The following is a 17,265-nucleotide window of genomic DNA, read 5'->3' as shown; positions in this document are numbered from 1 at the left end:
TTGTATTTTCTCAACAAATTATTGCCAAAACCAGGAATATTTATTTCCCTTCTTTCAAATCAGTCTGGTGAATCTGTATCTTCTCATCTTATCAAATAAAAAATTTAGTAAGTCTCTTGGTTAGGAAAGGGGAGAACACATTTCCCAATCTTCATTTGACTCATAATGAACATCAATCAGTTGGTGAATAGGAGAAATTATGCAGGCATAGGCCTTGATTCTTGGCCATTGACCATTTTTAACTTTGTCGCATTCTAGGATACAATGTGAACTATCCTAATGTGCAGCTGATTTTGTTCTATATCTTGACACAGCACAACTGATAGCATCCTACTCAATTCCTCTTCTACTTATGTAAAGAATTTAAAGGTAGCATGTATCAGTGAGGGATCTAGGGAATTGATGGGAGGTTAATGCCCTTGAATACTAAGCTGTGAGCCATAAATGTTTTGTGTGTATATGTGTGTGTGTGTGTTTATCCCTTCTCACCAATATTAGTGGGCGTGCTAGTAAGTAGTTTATTTGACTCATGGCATGAACTGGACAGGTTTGGAGAGTGAGGTATTATGAATGGGCTATTTGTGTATTCAATTAGTATCCTCACAATGTCAAGACATTGAGATGAGGACACTCAGCTTGTCAAATCAATTCTCTAAAGAAGATTTATGGAGTGGGGGAAGGAAATTAACAAGAGTATAATAGAACCGAATGAGTTGTGATGTACCTTCTTAGAGGAGGAGATCCCCAGATAAGCAGTTCACAGCTTACATTTGGGGTTCAAATATAAGAATGGAACCTAGCATGAACCAAGCATAATCTAAGTGTTGACATAACACAGTCATTATGTACTGAAATGACCTTTAGTTTATATTAATAAAACTGCCAAAGGATCTCATACAATACTATCTCAATATTAGCACCAAGACCTTTATAATATGAACTCTATAAACAAGAGCTGAACCTTATGCAAAATTGAAGCAGATATTAAATTGGTTGATTGTTATAGTCAACAGCAAAAACAACCAAACTCAAAGGAAATAACTTTTTTTGTGAATCTGTAACATATAAAGTGAATTTTTCTTTTAGACTACCTTTTCTCTTGGTAGAACATCATTAGTTTGCATATTTTTAATGTAAACTTTAACCATTCAGCACATCTTCACATATGATAAAATCTTGCTTTTTATCTTGAAATGGAGAGATCAGTCTTTCTTAGTGAAAATTTTGATCAAGGGGACATTTAAATGTGTAATTTAATACATTACAGTTAGTCTAAGAATCCTGTAGACTGAGGTGGTTATAGAAGTAATGGTGTTAGAGGTCTTTGGGCATCTTCTAAGTACTTTAACGAATAGGAAAATAATCTTTTTGATAAATAACTTCATTGTTTCCCATCAGTATTTGCATACAAAGTAGTTTTCTGAGTGCTTGAGAAAAATTTCTTGATTTTCCCCCCTTAAGCAGGCAAAATATATCTTTTTTTAAAAATTAATTAATTAATTGATTTTTTGAACATTTTTTAAATTAATTTTTATAATTATAACATTTTCTTTGACAGTACATATGTATAGGTAGTTTTTTTTTTTTTTGTTTGTTTGTTTTTTTTTTTTTTTTTTTACATTATCCCTTATACTCCCTTCTGTTCCGAGTTTTTCCCCTCCTTCCCTCCACTCCCTCCCCTAGATGGCAGGCATTCCCATACATATTAAATATCTTATAATATATCTTAGGTACAATATATATGTGCAGAACCGAATTTTGTTGCTGTTGCAAAGGAAGGATTGTATTCGCAAGGTAAAAATAATCTGGGAAGAGAAACAAAACAAAATAAAACAAAACAAAAAAATGCTCTCAGTTTACACTCATTTCCCAGTGTCCCTTTTCTGGATGTAGCTGATTCTGTCCATCATTGGTCAATTGGAATTGGATTAGCTCTTCTCTATGTTGAAGATATCCACTTCCATCAGAATACATCCTCATACAGTATCATTGTTGAAGTGTATAATGATCCCCTAGTTCTACTCGTTTCACTCTGCATCAGTTGATATAAGTCTATCCAAGCCTCTCTGTATTCCTCCAGTTGGTCATTTCTTACTGAACAATAATATTCCATAACATTCATATACAATAATTTACCCAACCATTCTCCAATTGATGGGCATCCATTAATTTTCCAGTTTCTAGCCACTACAAAAAGGGCTGCCACAAACATTTTGGCACATACAGGTCCCTTTCCCTTCTTTAGTATTTCCTTGGGGTATAAGCCCAGTAGTAGCACTGCTGGGTCAAAGGGTATGCACATTTTGATAACTTTTTGGGCATAATTCCAGATTGCTCTCCAGAATGGTTGGATTCTTTCACAACTCCACCAACAATGCATCAGTGTCCCAGTTTTTCCACAGCCCCTCCAACATTCATCATTATTAGTTCCTGTCACCTTAGCCAATCTGACAGGTGTGTAATGATATCTCAGAGTTGTCTTAATTTGCACTTCTCTGATCAATAGTGATTTGGAACACTCTTTCATATGAGTGGAAATAGTTTTAATTTCATCATCTGAAAATTGTCTGTTCATATCCTTTGACCATTTATCAAATGGAGAATGGCTTGATTTCTTATAAATTAAAGTCAATTCTCTGTATATTTTGGAGATGAGGCCTTTATCAGAACCTTTAACTGTAAAAGTGTTTTCCCAATTTGTTACTTTCCTTCTAATCTTGTTTGCATTAGTTTTGTTTGTGCAGAAACTTTTTAATTTGGAATAATCAAAATTTTCTATTTTGTGATCAATAATGGTCTCTAGTTCTCCCTTGGACACAAACTCCTTCCTCCTCCACAAGTCTGAGAGGTAAACCATCCCATGTTCCTCCAATTTATTTATGATTTCGTTCTTTATGCCTAAATCTTGGACCCATTTTGTTTGATCTTATCTTAGTATGTGGTGTTAAATGTGGGTCCATGCCTAGTTTCTGCCATACTAATTTCCAGTTTTCCCAGCAGTTTTTGTCAAATAATGAATTCTTATTCCAAGATTTAGGATCTTTGGGTTTATCAAAAACTAGATTGCTATTTTTATTCACTATCTTGCCCTGTGAACCTAACCTATGCCACTGATTAACTAGACTATTTCTTAGCCAATACCAAATAGTTTTGGTGACTGTTACTTTATAATACAGTTCTAGATCAGGTACAGCTAGACCACCTTCATTTAATTTTTTTTTTTCATTACTTCCCTTGAAATTCTCGACCTTTTGTTCTTCCATATGAATTCTGTTGTTATTTTTTCTAGGTCATTAAAATAGTTTTTTCAGAGTCTGATTGGTATAGCACTAAATAGATAGATTAGTTTAGGGAGTATTGTCATCTTAATTATATTCACTCGGCCTATCCAAGAGCACTGAATGTCTTTCCAATTATTTAAATCTGACTTTATTTTTGTGGCAAGTGTTTCATAATTTTGGTCATATAATTCCTGACTCTCCTTTGGTAGATATATTCCCAAATATTTTATACTATCGACCATTATTTTGAATGGAATTTCTCTTTGTATCTCTTGCTGTTGGATTGTGTTGGTAATATATAAAAATGTTGAGGATTTATGTGGATTTATTTTGTATCCTGCAACTTTGCTAAAACTCTGAATTATTTCTAATAGCTTTTTAGCAGAGTCTTTGGGGTTCTCTAAGTATACCATCATGTCATCTGTGAAAAGTGATAATTTGATTTCCTCATTTCCTACTCTAATTCCTTGAATCTCTTTCTTGGCTCTTATTGCTGAAGCTAGAGTTTCTAGTACTATATTGAAAAGTAATGGTGATAGTGGGCAACCTTGTTTCACTCCTGATCTTATAGGGAAAGGTTCTAGTTTATCGCCATTACATATGATGTTTACTTAAGGTTTTAAATATATGCTCCTTATTATTTTAAGGTATAGTCAATTTATTCCTATACTCTGAAGCATTTTTAGTAGGAATAGATGTTGGATTTTATCAAATGCTTTTTCTGCATCTATTGAGATGATCATATGGTTTTTTACTCTAGGGACAGACCCCAAAAGATTTTTTAAATATGAGTAAAAAACCAAGAAAAACGATCGATTCTTTCTACACAGAGAAAGAGAGGGTATCCAACCCCGAGGGAGTTAACAGCAGAGAGTCAGCAGATAACAGCTTAAAGGGGAATGATTCCTGCTCCCCATCACATAACTCTTTCCTAGAAAAGACTATTAAAAAATTAAGAGAGTTTGAAGAAAAATGGGGAAAGGAAAAAGAAGCTATGATAGAGAATAACAACGTTCTGAAATTGGAGTTGGAAAAAATAAAGAATTCACAGGAGATTCAGGGAAACAAAATTTGTGAATTAGAAAAGGTTAAAAAATCACAGGAAAGTAGGATTTCTGAATTGGAAAAGATAAAAAAAGTCTCAAGAAAATAGGATATCTGAATTGGAAAAAGAAAATAATTCTCTAAAAAAAAAATTAGGGAAATGGAAAAAAATTCAATAGAGAAAAATAATTCATTTAAAAACGAAATTGGGCATTTACAAAAAGAACTAAGAACTGTAAATGAAGAAAATAACTGCTTAAAATTCAGGATGGAACAAATAGAAATGAATGATTCATTGAGAACCCAAGAATCAGTCAAACAAAATAAAAAAAAAAAATGAAAAGCTGGAGAATAACGTCAAATACTTACTGGGAAAATCTATAGACCTGGAAAATAGATCTAGGAGAGATAATCTGAGGATCATTGGACTTCCCAAAAACTATGACCAAAAAAAGAGCCTCGATACTATTTTACAGGAAATCATCAAAGAGAACTGTCCAGAGATAATAGAAACAGAAGGGAAAATAGACGTCAAAAGAATTCATCAAACTCCTTCTGAAATAGACCCTAAAAAAAGAACACCACGGAATATTGTGGCTAAGCTGCAGAATTACAACACAAGGGAGAAAATCTTGCAAACAGCTAGAAAAAAAAACAATTTAAATACCAAGGTGCCACAATAAGAGTCACTCAAGATCTGGCTGCCTCCACTTTAAAAGATAGAAGGGCCTGGAACCTGATATTCTGAAAGGCAAAAGATCAAGGATTGCAACCAAGAATAAATTACCCAGCTAAGTTTAGCATCTTTTTCCATGGAAGAAGATGGTCATTCAATGAAATAGAGGAATTCCATATGTTTCTAAGAAAAAAAAAAACAGACTTAAACAAAAAATTTGATCTACATCCACAAGACTGAAGAGAAACAGAAAAAGGTACACAGAACCCTTGAGAACTGTAACTCTGTTGTGGATATATAGAAAGTACGCATGGATAATTTGATTTTACTGATGTAAAAAAAGGGGGTGTAATAAAGGGAAGGGGATAATATCAGAAAAAGGGGAAGGAGTGATTAAAAGAGGAAAACTACATCCCAGGAAGAGGCATAGAAAATACACCATATCTAAGGGAATTTAGAGAGGGGGAGAAACATTGTGTGAATCTTACTCTCATCAGAAGAGGCTCAAAGAGTAAATAATTGACACATGTGTTTTTCAGAGAATTTTCTCTCACCTCATTAAAAGGGGGAGAGGAAAAGGGAAAAGGAAAAGGAGAATAAGGGAAGGGATTTGGAGGGAGGGAGGAGGGATACTAAAAAAAGGGAGGGTTGCTCGTCACAATTGGGGTCTATAAATTAAATATCGGGGAAGGGGTTCAGGAGGGTCAAGGGAAAAACAATAATCTGGGGATAATATGATGGCAGGAAATACAGAATTAGTAATTTCAACTGTAAATGTGAATGGGATGAACGCTCCCATCAAACAGAGATGGATAGCAGACTGGATCAAAAATCAGAACCCTACAATATGTTGTTTACAGGAAACACACTTAAAGCAGAGAGTTACATACAGAGTAAAGGTAAAAGGTTGGAGCAGAATCTATTATGCTTCAGGTAAAGCCAAAAAAGCAGGGGTGGCTATCCTTATCTCAGATCAAGCAAAAGCAGAAGTTGATCTAATTAAAAGAGATAAGGAAGGCAACTATATTCTGCTAAAAGGTAGCATAAACAATGAAGCCATACCAATAACAAATATATATGCACCAAGTGGTATAGCATCTAACTTTCTAAAGGAAAAGTTAAGAGAATTGCAAGAAGAAATAGACAGTAAAACTAGAATAGTGGGAGATCTCAACCTTGCAGTCTCAGATTTAGACAAATCAAACCACAAAACAAATAAGAAAGAAATTTAAAAAGTAAATAGGACATTAGAAAAACTAGGTATGATAGACCTTTGGAGAAAACTGAATGGCAATAGAAAGGAATATACTTTCTTCTCAGCAGTTCATGGATCCTATACAAAAATTGACCATATATTAGGACATAAAGATCTCAAAATTAAATGTAGGAAGGCAGAAATAATAAATGCCTTCTTCTCAGACCACAATGCAATAAAAGTTACATTCAGTAAAAAGTTAGGGGTAAATAGACCAAAAAGTAATTCGAAACGGAATAATCACATATAAAAGAATGACTGGGTGAAAGAGCAAATTATAGAAACAATTAATAATTTCACCCAAGATAATGACAATGATGAGACATCATACCAAAATCTGTGGGATACAGCTAAAGCGGTAATAAGGGGAAATTTTATATCTTTAGAGGCTTATTTGAAGAAAATAGAGAAAGAGAAGATTAACGAATTGGGCCTGCAACTTAAAAAGCTAGAAAAAGACCAAATTAAAAACCCCCAACCAAAAATTAAACTTGAAATACAAAAATTAAAAGGAGAAATCAATAATATTGAAAGTAAAAAAAAAAAACTATTGAATTAATAAATAAAACCAAGAGTTGGTTTTATGAAAAAGCCAATAAAATAGATAAACCTTTGGTAAATCTGATCAGAAAAAAGAAAGAGGAAAATCAAATTGTTAGTCTTACAAACGAAAAGGGGGATCTTTCCACCAATGAAGAGGAAATTAGAGAAATAATGAGTTACTTTGCCCAACTTTATGCCAATAAATTTGATAACTTAAGTGAAATGGATGACTTCCTCCAAAAATATAGGCTTCCTACATTAACAGAGGAGGAGATAAATTGCTTAAATAGTCCCATTTCAGAAAAAGAAATAGAACAAGCTATTAATCAACTCCCCAGGAAAAAATCCCCAGGACCAGATGGATTTACATGTGAATTCCACCAAACATTTAAAGAACAATTAGCCCCAATACTTTATAAACTATTCGAAAAAATAGGGGATGAAGGAGTCCTGCCAAACTCCTTTTATGACACAGACATGGTACTGATACCTAAACCAGGTCGAACGAAAACTGAGAAAGAAAATTAGAGACCAATTTCCTTAATTAATATTGATGCTAAAATCTTAAATAAGATATTAGCAAAAAGACTTCAGAAAATCACCCCCAGGATAATACACTATGACCAAGTAGGATTTATACCAGGAATGCAGGGCTGGTTTAATATTAGGAAAACTATTAGTATAATTGACCCTATTAATAATCAAATTAATAAAAACCATATGATCATCTCAATAGATGCAGAAAAAGCATTTGACAAAATCCAACATCCATTCCTACTAAAAACTCTTGAGAGTATAGGAATAAATGGACTACTCCTTAACATAATCAGGAGCATATATTTACGACCGTCAGTAAGCATAATATGCAATAGAAATAAACTGGAACCTTTCCCTGTAAGATCAGGAGTGAAACAAGGTTGCCCACTATCACCATTACTATTCAATATAGTACTAGAAACTCTAGCCTCGGCAATAAGAGCCGAGAAAGAGATTCAAGGAATTAGAGTAGGAAATGAGGAAATCAAAGTATCACTCTTTGCAGATGACATGATGGTATACTTAGAGAACCCCAAAGACTCTGCTAAAAAGCTATTAGAAATAATTCAAAATTTCAGCAAAGGGGCAGGATACAAAATAAATCCACATAAATCCTCAGCATTTTTATATATCACCAACGAAATGCAACAGCAAGAGATACAAAGAGAAATTCCATTCCAAACAAATGTTGAGAGTATAAAGTATTTAGGAATCCATCTACCAAAGAATAGTCAGGAATTATATGAGAAAAATTACAAAACACTTGCCACAAAAATAAAGTCAGATTTAAATAATTGGAAAGACATTCAGTGCTCTTGGATAGGCTGAGCAAATATAATAAAGATGACAATACTCCCCAAACTAATCTATTTATTTAGTGCTATACCAATCAGACTACCAAGAAACTATTTTAATGACCTAGAAAAAATAACAAAAAAATTCATATGGAAGAATAAAAGGTCAAGAATTGCAAGGGAACTAATGAAAAAAAAAAAGTCAGAGGAAGGTGGTCTGAGTGTACCTGATCTAAAGCTATATTATATAGCAGCAGTCACCAAAACCATTTGGTATTGGCTAAGAAATAGACCGGTAGATAAGTGGAAGAGATTAGATACAAAGGACAAAAAAGGGTACTTCTATAGCAATCTAATCTTTGACAAACCCAAAGATACCAACATTAGGGATAAAAATTCATTATTTGGAAAAAACTGTTGGGAAAACTGGAAATTAGTATGGCAGAAATTAGATATGGACCCACACTTAACACCATATACCAAGATAAGATCAAAATGGGTCCATGATTTAGGCATAAAGAGTGAGATAATAAATAGATTAGAGAAACAGAGGATAATCTACCTCTCAGACTTGTGGAGGAGGAAGGAATTTATGACCAGAGGAGAACTAGAGATCATTATTGATCACAAAATAGAAGATTTTGATTACATCAAACTAAAAAGTTTCTGTACAAATAATACTAATGCAAACAAGATTAGAAGGGAAGTAACAAATTGGGAAAATATTTTTAAAAACAAAGGTTCTGACAAAGGTCTCATTTCCAAAATATATAGAGAACTGACCCTAATTTATAAGAAACCGAACCATTCTCCAATTGATAAATGGTCAAAGGATATAAACAGACAATTCTCAGATGAAGAAATTGAAACTATATCCACTCACATGAAAGAGTGTTCCAAATCACTATTGATCAGAGAAATGCAAATTAAGACAACTCTGAGATACCACTACACATCTGTCAGATTGGCTAAGATGACAGGAACAAATAATGATGAATGTTGGAGGGGATGTGGGGAAACTGGGACACTAATACATTGCTGGTGGAGTTGCGAAAGAATCCAGCCATTCTGGAGAGCAATTTGGAACTATGCCCAAAAAGTTATCAAACTGTGCATACCCTTTGACCCAACATTGCTGCTATTGGGCTTATATCCCAAAGAAATACAAAAGCAGGGAAAGGAACCTGTATGTGACAAATGTTAGAAACTGGAAGATGAATGGATGTCCATCAATTGGAGAATGGTTGGGTAAATTATGGTATATGAAGGTTATGGAATATTATTGCTCTGTAAGAAATGACCAGGAGGAGGAATACAGAGAGGCTTGGAGAGACTTACATCAACTGATGCTGAGTGAAATGAATAGAACCAGAAGATCGCTGTACACTTTAATGCTGTATGAAGATATATTCTGATGGAAGTGGATATCTTCAACATAAAGAAGATTCAACTCACTTCCAGTTGATCAATGATGGACAGAAATAACTATACCCAGAGAAGGAACACTGGGAAGTGAATGTAAATTGTTAGCCCTACCGTCTATCTACCCAAGTTACTTATACCTTCGGAATCTAATACTTAATGTGCAACAAGAAAATGGTATTTACACACATATATTATATCTAGGTTATATTGTAACACATGTAAAATGTATGGGATTGCCTGTCATCGGGGGGAGGGAGTAAAGGGAAGGGGAGCATAATTTGGAAAAATGAATACAAGGGATAATATTATAAAAAAAAAATTCTAAAAAAAAAAAAGAATAATACAAAGACATATCCTTTCCAAAGACGGTATCAGTTTTAATTTGATTAAGTTTACAGAGGTAGTTGGAGAAAGGAAAGGGGAAATGTGAGATATGAGCTGGATATAGGATGAAAAATGACCAAGAATGTGAATGTAGTTTCTTAAAAATTTCTAAGGGCCATGGTCTCTTTTCATGATGAGATATCCCAGTAGGATTTAATGGAACTCAAATAATTTCTCTAGAATAATGTTTTGTCTGGAGTATTGATTGCATGGGTGTACAGAATAAATCAAACAGGAATGCAAAACAGCATGTTAAGCAATAAAATCCATACCATTATCACCATTTTAAAGGATTTGTGTGACCTTACTTTTGTGGGCATTCTTTCCAACTATGTGGACCATATCCTATCTAAGATTAAGTAATTTATAATGTTATTAGAAAGGCAAAGCAAAAATAAAATACTTATTGACTTAAAAATTGTGTTTTTCCTCCATCTATTCTCCAGTCAAGGGCCTATCATCAAATAAATATCTACTGGTTAGGAAGAATGCAATTTTCTCATATTAAAATCTGTATTTATTAAAAAAAAAAAAGAAATAGAAAAAAATATCCTACTTTGCAAATTCCTGCATATCTTATAGGTATGTGTTTATCTCGTTTTGAGTAGAAAAAGATACTGGTTGTAGTTTTGGTTATGAGTGACTGACTCAGTTTATAATTCTGGAAAAGAAGGAAATGATATTAGAAGAATACTAATAGCCTGACTGAGAAAGTTGCTATGGAGTGGGTTGAGTAAAACAGTGTTGCTACTAATTTTGTAGTGCTTAGGTCCTAAGTGAAACAAAAATGACACAGACAAATGATATAGTTGGAATTTGAAATTTTACTCAACTTTAAAAAAGTTCAAATGAAGATTTTTCCTATGCAGCAAGTGATTTTGGTTTGATAACAAGACAATCCTGAATAAGCTTTCCCTCTCCACAAATCCCTTTTAATTAGGGTATCATCTGTAAAAAAAAATGCAAATTATTTTATTTATACTTGTCTTTTTTTATTTTCTGAAGGTTGAGATTAGCCCTGGCCTAAATATTTTTGAACATCTTTTTGTTTGTTTATTTAGTCATTAAACAGTAAATATATAATTATTTATATGCTATACTTTATATTACTGCATTTTGTCTTATTTGAAATCCTGCCATCTTTACTATAAGTAATAAAAAATGGCTGGCACATATACTTAAAACTTTGGGCTATTTAATACATAATTTCATTTGCTCTTCACACACAAAAACAAAACAAAACAAAACAAAAAAACTGGGAAGTAGTTAATAGAGAAATTGTTATTCTCCTCCCCACTTCACAGATAAAAAAAATTCAAGGAAGCTCAAAATAAGAGGAAAAGAGAATTTAAATAAATTATTTTCAGTTTATTTAATACTTTCAATTAATAGTACTTAGACTAAATTAAGACATGTATCAAACAATTCTTTAAATCTATAATTTTTCTCCAGAAGATTGAGAGCTATTAAATTCCTAAATGTTATGCCACAGACATTTGTTAATATTATTTTTTAAACAACCTTATAAAAGATACAAAATGAGTATTCTTAATTTACCTCTATAACTTAAAAACATAAAGGGTACTCTGAAAATTAATTGCATTAGTGCCACATGCTTCTGTTTATGTTATAACTAACATGGACTAAATTTGGAGGTTACACAATGATTGATTCAATCTCAAAAGGTACTCTGTTATGTTATAAATATTTGGTATATTAATTCACAGGGTGACTAATTTCATTCATAAATAGGAATATGAATATATTTCCTTGAAATTACTATTCCATCTTGTGTATGCAAATTATAATATATGAATATAAATAGGGGATATTTTAAAATTCTTGGTATTTCATTGTTTATTAAAAGTAAAGAGTAAGTTTTAATTAATTTAATACTATTTATTTTTCCTTGCCCCTTCAAACATTTCTTAGAAGTGACACAGAATTTTCCTAATCTATCCTTAGAAGTTTTTCAGATTGAGAATTTTCAAGGTAGAATATCTCCACTATCCCCATGAAGACCTAGGATTGGAGATTTTGTTTTAGTTCATTGTAGCTGAACTTTGGGGAAAGAAATTCGCTAGAATATCACTAAGAACACTTGATTAGAGGACATAAAGAATGCACAAGGATGAAAAATATGAAATAAGGAAATCATATTCTTTCTAGTCTCTTGTTATTTGTCTTGTTCTATAATTTCAGATAATTTCTCTTTCAATGTAGATCAGCAACTTTTGTATTCTTTATTATTTTAGAGAGTTGTTTGCTTTTATTGTTTGTTTTAATGACTTACCTAGATTAGGTTGATAATATGGGTGAGAAGAGGGATTTGAATTTAGGTTTTCTTGATTTTTATACCAATACTGGCCTTTTATTCCTTGAACTTCACTGCCTTGAATGTGATAATGTCTCTAATTTTATATCTTGCAAAATCCTTTTACGAGATTTCATTCCTTATTTTGAAGTAATATTGTCCTGCAGGCAATATGTTAAATTTTAAATAGTGGAACCAAGAGTTCTTGAAGTGTTCTTGAAGACAGTAACTAGCCTGGTGTACATTGAGATTCTGAAAGAGAAAGAAAATACTGGGCTTTTTCTAGAAGAACACTACAGACAAAATAAACTATTTTCCTTCTATCCTTCTATTTGAATATAGACATTTTTGTATATATCTAAATTGAACATGATATATTCTAAAAGTCTCAATAAAGGTTTTATTTGGACATAGTAAAACAATAGTCTTCATCTTAGGAAAAAAATAATTGTCTAGTGATGTTTATACTCATGGAGGGTTCAGGTAGTATTTTTATGTGAGAACTAAGATGCATACTAGAATCTTGAAAAAATTTAATTCAGGACAAACTGCCATTATTACTTTACAAAGCACACAGAGATGGTTAAATTAAAAATAACTTCTTAAAAGTTGAATCCATAGATAACACACATAAATTTGATTAATAATTGAAAAAATTATATTGTACAATATGTCTCTAACTTTCTGAGACTGATTTTATGCAGGAAAATTTGCCCTTCACAATTTGTGCCTCGTTGTTACTAATCTAATATAGAGGATTGGACTGAAAAGACTAGACCAATTTGATTCGCCCTGGTAATTTTAATGTTCTCACTTTTAGTATCTTTCATATCAACAATCCATGGTACTCTGGGTGCACATTTTGCTTTTGTTATAGTGTCATGATAAATTCAAAATCCAATGATCTTTATTAAATTCCCCACGCTAAACAAAAAAATTGGGCAAAAAGTAACAACCCAAAACTTATGCTTAAAATAAACCCTTACTATTAGGTTTCCACACACATTTTGTGAAGTACTCCGGAAATTCAAGTGAAAGTGAGTTTGGGCTGTTGTGTAATCAGTTCAATTCCTCATCATTTGGGAGACCTTGAGAAAATAATGCATGTCAAAATGACATAGAGATGAAATGTTTTGAGATTTTTTGTGTTATGATATTTAAGTTTAGTCATAGGAGATTTTCTGTTTTAATTTTTCTTACTCTGGGACTATTGTATGGGTTTGTAACTCTGCAGTATGTATACTATCTAATTTTACACTCATTTTTTCCTTCATGAAAATACTGTTACAGGAAATATATAGAGAACAGGTCTGTCAAAATGAGGAAAGATCAAGATTAATAACAGGAAATGTACTTTACTACAATGTGGGTCATACGAAAAGTGTCTTACACAGTCTTGTACTTTCAGCATCTTAGCTTTTTGCTGATGATTCCTTTTTCAGCACCGAAGATAGCACATTTCTTTTAAAAGCATAGGCTCATTCAGTCTAACTCTTAAGACTGGAAGAGTGCATATAATTGAGTATATTAAATATCTAAAGGACATAAGCTATATAATGTGTCATACATAGTTATTTATCCATCTTAACATTTCAAAATTGGTCACCCATTTTTAACTGCTGTTGCTGACACTGACTTATCAGTGGCATTAAGTTGACTCAAAATGATTTTTTTGCCAGTGGATTTTGGCAGTGAGTGCAATCCAAGTGATATTCCTAGCTGTATGGAAATTGTTAGTGATGGAAATGATAGAAAAGTACAGAGAAGCTGAAGTGGAACCTGGATGTAGGGAGAATATCTAGATCCCCAAGTACCATTCAAACAAGAAAAGAAATATAATTTAAAATATTTTATCACTGTTTTCTATTCCCATGAGTAATGATCAACTAATGACAGTAGACTTAAATAAAACATCAGATTGTAAATAGGATTCTACAATCAGGATTTAATTTGTTCCCTATTGTTAACTTCCCCCTCCTCTGACCTTCTTAAACCACTGTTTTAAATAACTTGTGCACTAATAAGTGGCTGGGACCTCAGAAAAACATTCAAATTTTATATTCTGAAAGTTGTATCAACTGGCATGAATTGGCTGAAGAAATTATAAGGATTGATGTTGCAAATGAGAATGTTTGTAATCCTAAAGACTATGCAATATTATCACAGAATTGCCCAATTTTAGTTTTGGAAGGGATTTTAATTTCATCTAGCTCATTCATTCACATAAGCATTTATTAAATGTCCTGTATTTGCCAGGTACTGTATTAAATACCTTCATTTCATATTTGAGTATATCTTACAGAATGTCACTATAATCCACCTAGATTTACATTATTATAGATAATTTCTGATCACTTAGAAAATATTGGTAGCATAAGCCCTGTGCCATATTAAACTAAAAGCAGTCAATTAAATATTGGTGACAGAAATTAGGCAACGGTTATTATATTTTCTATTTGTTGTAAATAAGTTAGATCCATGAGCAGCTAGTTGGTGCAGGGATAGAGTTCTGGATTTGGAATCAGAAAGATAAATATAGGTTCAAATCTGGCCTGAGATACCTTACTGTGTGATTCTGGAAAAAGTTACTGAATCTTGTTTGCTTCAGTTCTCATCTATAAAATGAGCTGGAGAAAGAAACAGCAAACATGTCAACATCTTTGCCAAGAAAACATCAAATGGGGTCATGGGCAGTGTGACATGACTGGAAAGTGACTGAACAACAAAGTTATATCCACTTAAGAGAAAACAGAGCTTATATAAAATATCTCAAACAGAACAATACAGTTAAAAACAAATTGCAACAATAAAGATAGCTAAAGTTTCAGAACAGAAGTGTCACAACAGAGTGGAGACATTACATTTTTTCTGATAGGATCATAAAATTAGAGCCAAAAGTATACAGCTTAAATATGATTAAAGTCAACACTTTTTTTTTTTTTGGAAGAAGCAGCTGAAGCTAGATATGTGTGATAACTTACATATAGATATCAATAAGAAAAGATAAGAATTAAGTACAAATCTGATTACACGTCCTTTGCTCTTTTATTACTCCATGTGGAAGGTTCATAAGTTTGGAGCTGAAAGGTTTTTTGATAAACTGTCAAGAAAGTGTACCTAAAGAAATGCACCACAAATAATCAACATGGTGATGATTCAGGAATGAAGAGCAAGAAATTGGCAAAAACAAAGCAAACATAGAATTAGATATTAGAAGGCAGAACAATATGCATGATTAGAGGATCTAGATTCATCTAATGAAAACTTTAAGTTATGTTTAGCCTCCTAAGTCTTTGCATACATCCTAATCTGTACTGTTTTGTAATTTAAGAAATGCAAAGCTCCCTCTGTAGGTAGTTTTAGGGCAGTTTTAGATTTTATCAAGGATAACAATAATTCTTTATATAGTGAATTTTTACCATAAGTGGTGATTTCATTCTATAATGATCTTTTTGATTGTTTTATTTGTATTAGTTTTGCTTACTTATTTGTTTTGTTTTTTGAGAGGCAGGACATAACTGTTTAGAAGTTTAGTTGTGCATTTATAAGATTGTGAAGTTCAGGCAAGTGTGCAATTATGTCAGAGTATCTCATGTCTGTCAGTTTGATATAATATTCTTACATAGTAGGAAGATTCCCAAGCATGAAATACAAAACTGGTATATAGTGTCATCACTGTTAGTTTGAGCTTAATCATGTGGATATAATGAAGGTCTGAGTATTTCAAGAGTCTTTAGCTAATGTGCTAGGGGAATATTAATTTAAGGCTCCAGTTGTATAGAACAACAAAATTCCTTATTTTCCTATTTTAAAACACCAAAATTTTGAAATATAGAAATAATCTTGTTTACTAACATGATACCCATCAGATTTTACAAATAATGAAAAATATAAACGAAAGAAAAATGAAATTTTAATATGTATTTCTTTAGAGCAGCAGGTGGTTTCTGAAGGAGTTTTCTTTTTATTTAAATCATAAATAGTAAAAATGTTTCACCATAGAGATTTAGAAGTGCTTTTCTTAGGAATAAGATGCTAATTATTAGATATTTATTGAATGCCTACTGTGTCTAACTAAAATGACTAAAACCTTGGACAGGCTGAATTGTAAAATAAAACTGCAAGTTACAATGTTTTTAAGGTGACTTGTCTAGATTTGGAAATCAGACTGTTTACTGAAAGATAAAAAATGTCTTGTTTTTGAGATAAAGTTGACAGATTCTGACAGTTTTTTTTTTTTCTGCGCACAATGAGCATTCAACTTATCTTTCCTAAAACAATAAAATTCATGTGCTGCTGCCTGACATAAGAATTATTTTTTAAATATCTCCATATCACTGACTCTCTTGTAAGTTAATCTCATCTCACATCAATTTTTCACCAGCTTCACTCTGATGTTGATAAAGGAGATGGCTCCATCAAATACATCTTGTCAGGCGAAGGGGCAAGTTCCATTTTCATTATTGATGAGAATACTGGGGATATTCATGCTACAAAGAGGCTGGATCGGGAGGAACAAGCCTACTACACACTCCGAGCACAAGCACTAGATAGGCTGACTAATAAACCTGTGGAACCAGAATCAGAATTCGTCATTAAGATTCAGGATATCAACGACAATGAACCAAAATTTTTGGATGGCCCATATACTGCAGGTGTGCCTGAAATGTCTCCTGTGGGTAAGTACAGACCACTTTGCTCTTGTAGTAAAAAAATAACAACTAATTTTTTGGGATTATAAAAAAAAAATCTCTCAATTTCATATGCATATTTGTGGTCATATTTTCCCAAATTCTTTACTACTATTTGTTTTGGAAGGGATGTACAGGAGTCACCAACATGAGTTCTACATTATCTTGCTCTAAACTGAAGAAAACAGTTATCTATATAAAGGAAATCTTGGTATATGTAGCTGTTTTTGGGACCTGAAACAAGTGCTTTGGATTTTTATCTTTTCTTTGTTTCAATATTTAAGCAGTGATTAACTGTCAAATAGAAATGAAATTATATAT

The 17,265-nt window shown here is 32.4% G+C and overlaps 1 protein-coding gene across 1 annotated transcript in view; it reads left to right on the top strand.

The window, feature by feature from the left end:
* CDH7 (cadherin 7) overlaps nucleotides 1-17,265 on the top strand; it is a 218,789-nt gene that overhangs the window by 56,589 nt on the left and 144,935 nt on the right. Inside the window, exon 3 of the mRNA XM_074274278.1 lies at nucleotides 16,638-16,932. Within this exon, the coding sequence (XP_074130379.1) occupies nucleotides 16,638-16,932 (295 nt within the window). The remainder of the gene's footprint in view (nucleotides 1-16,637; nucleotides 16,933-17,265) is intronic.

Source organism: Sminthopsis crassicaudata, chromosome 1 (assembly GCF_048593235.1).
Source record: "Sminthopsis crassicaudata isolate SCR6 chromosome 1, ASM4859323v1, whole genome shotgun sequence".
Taxonomy (NCBI): Eukaryota; Metazoa; Chordata; class Mammalia; order Dasyuromorphia; family Dasyuridae; genus Sminthopsis; species Sminthopsis crassicaudata.
Note: the sequence above shows the minus strand (reverse complement) of the source record. Positions and strands in the feature narration are given on the sequence as shown.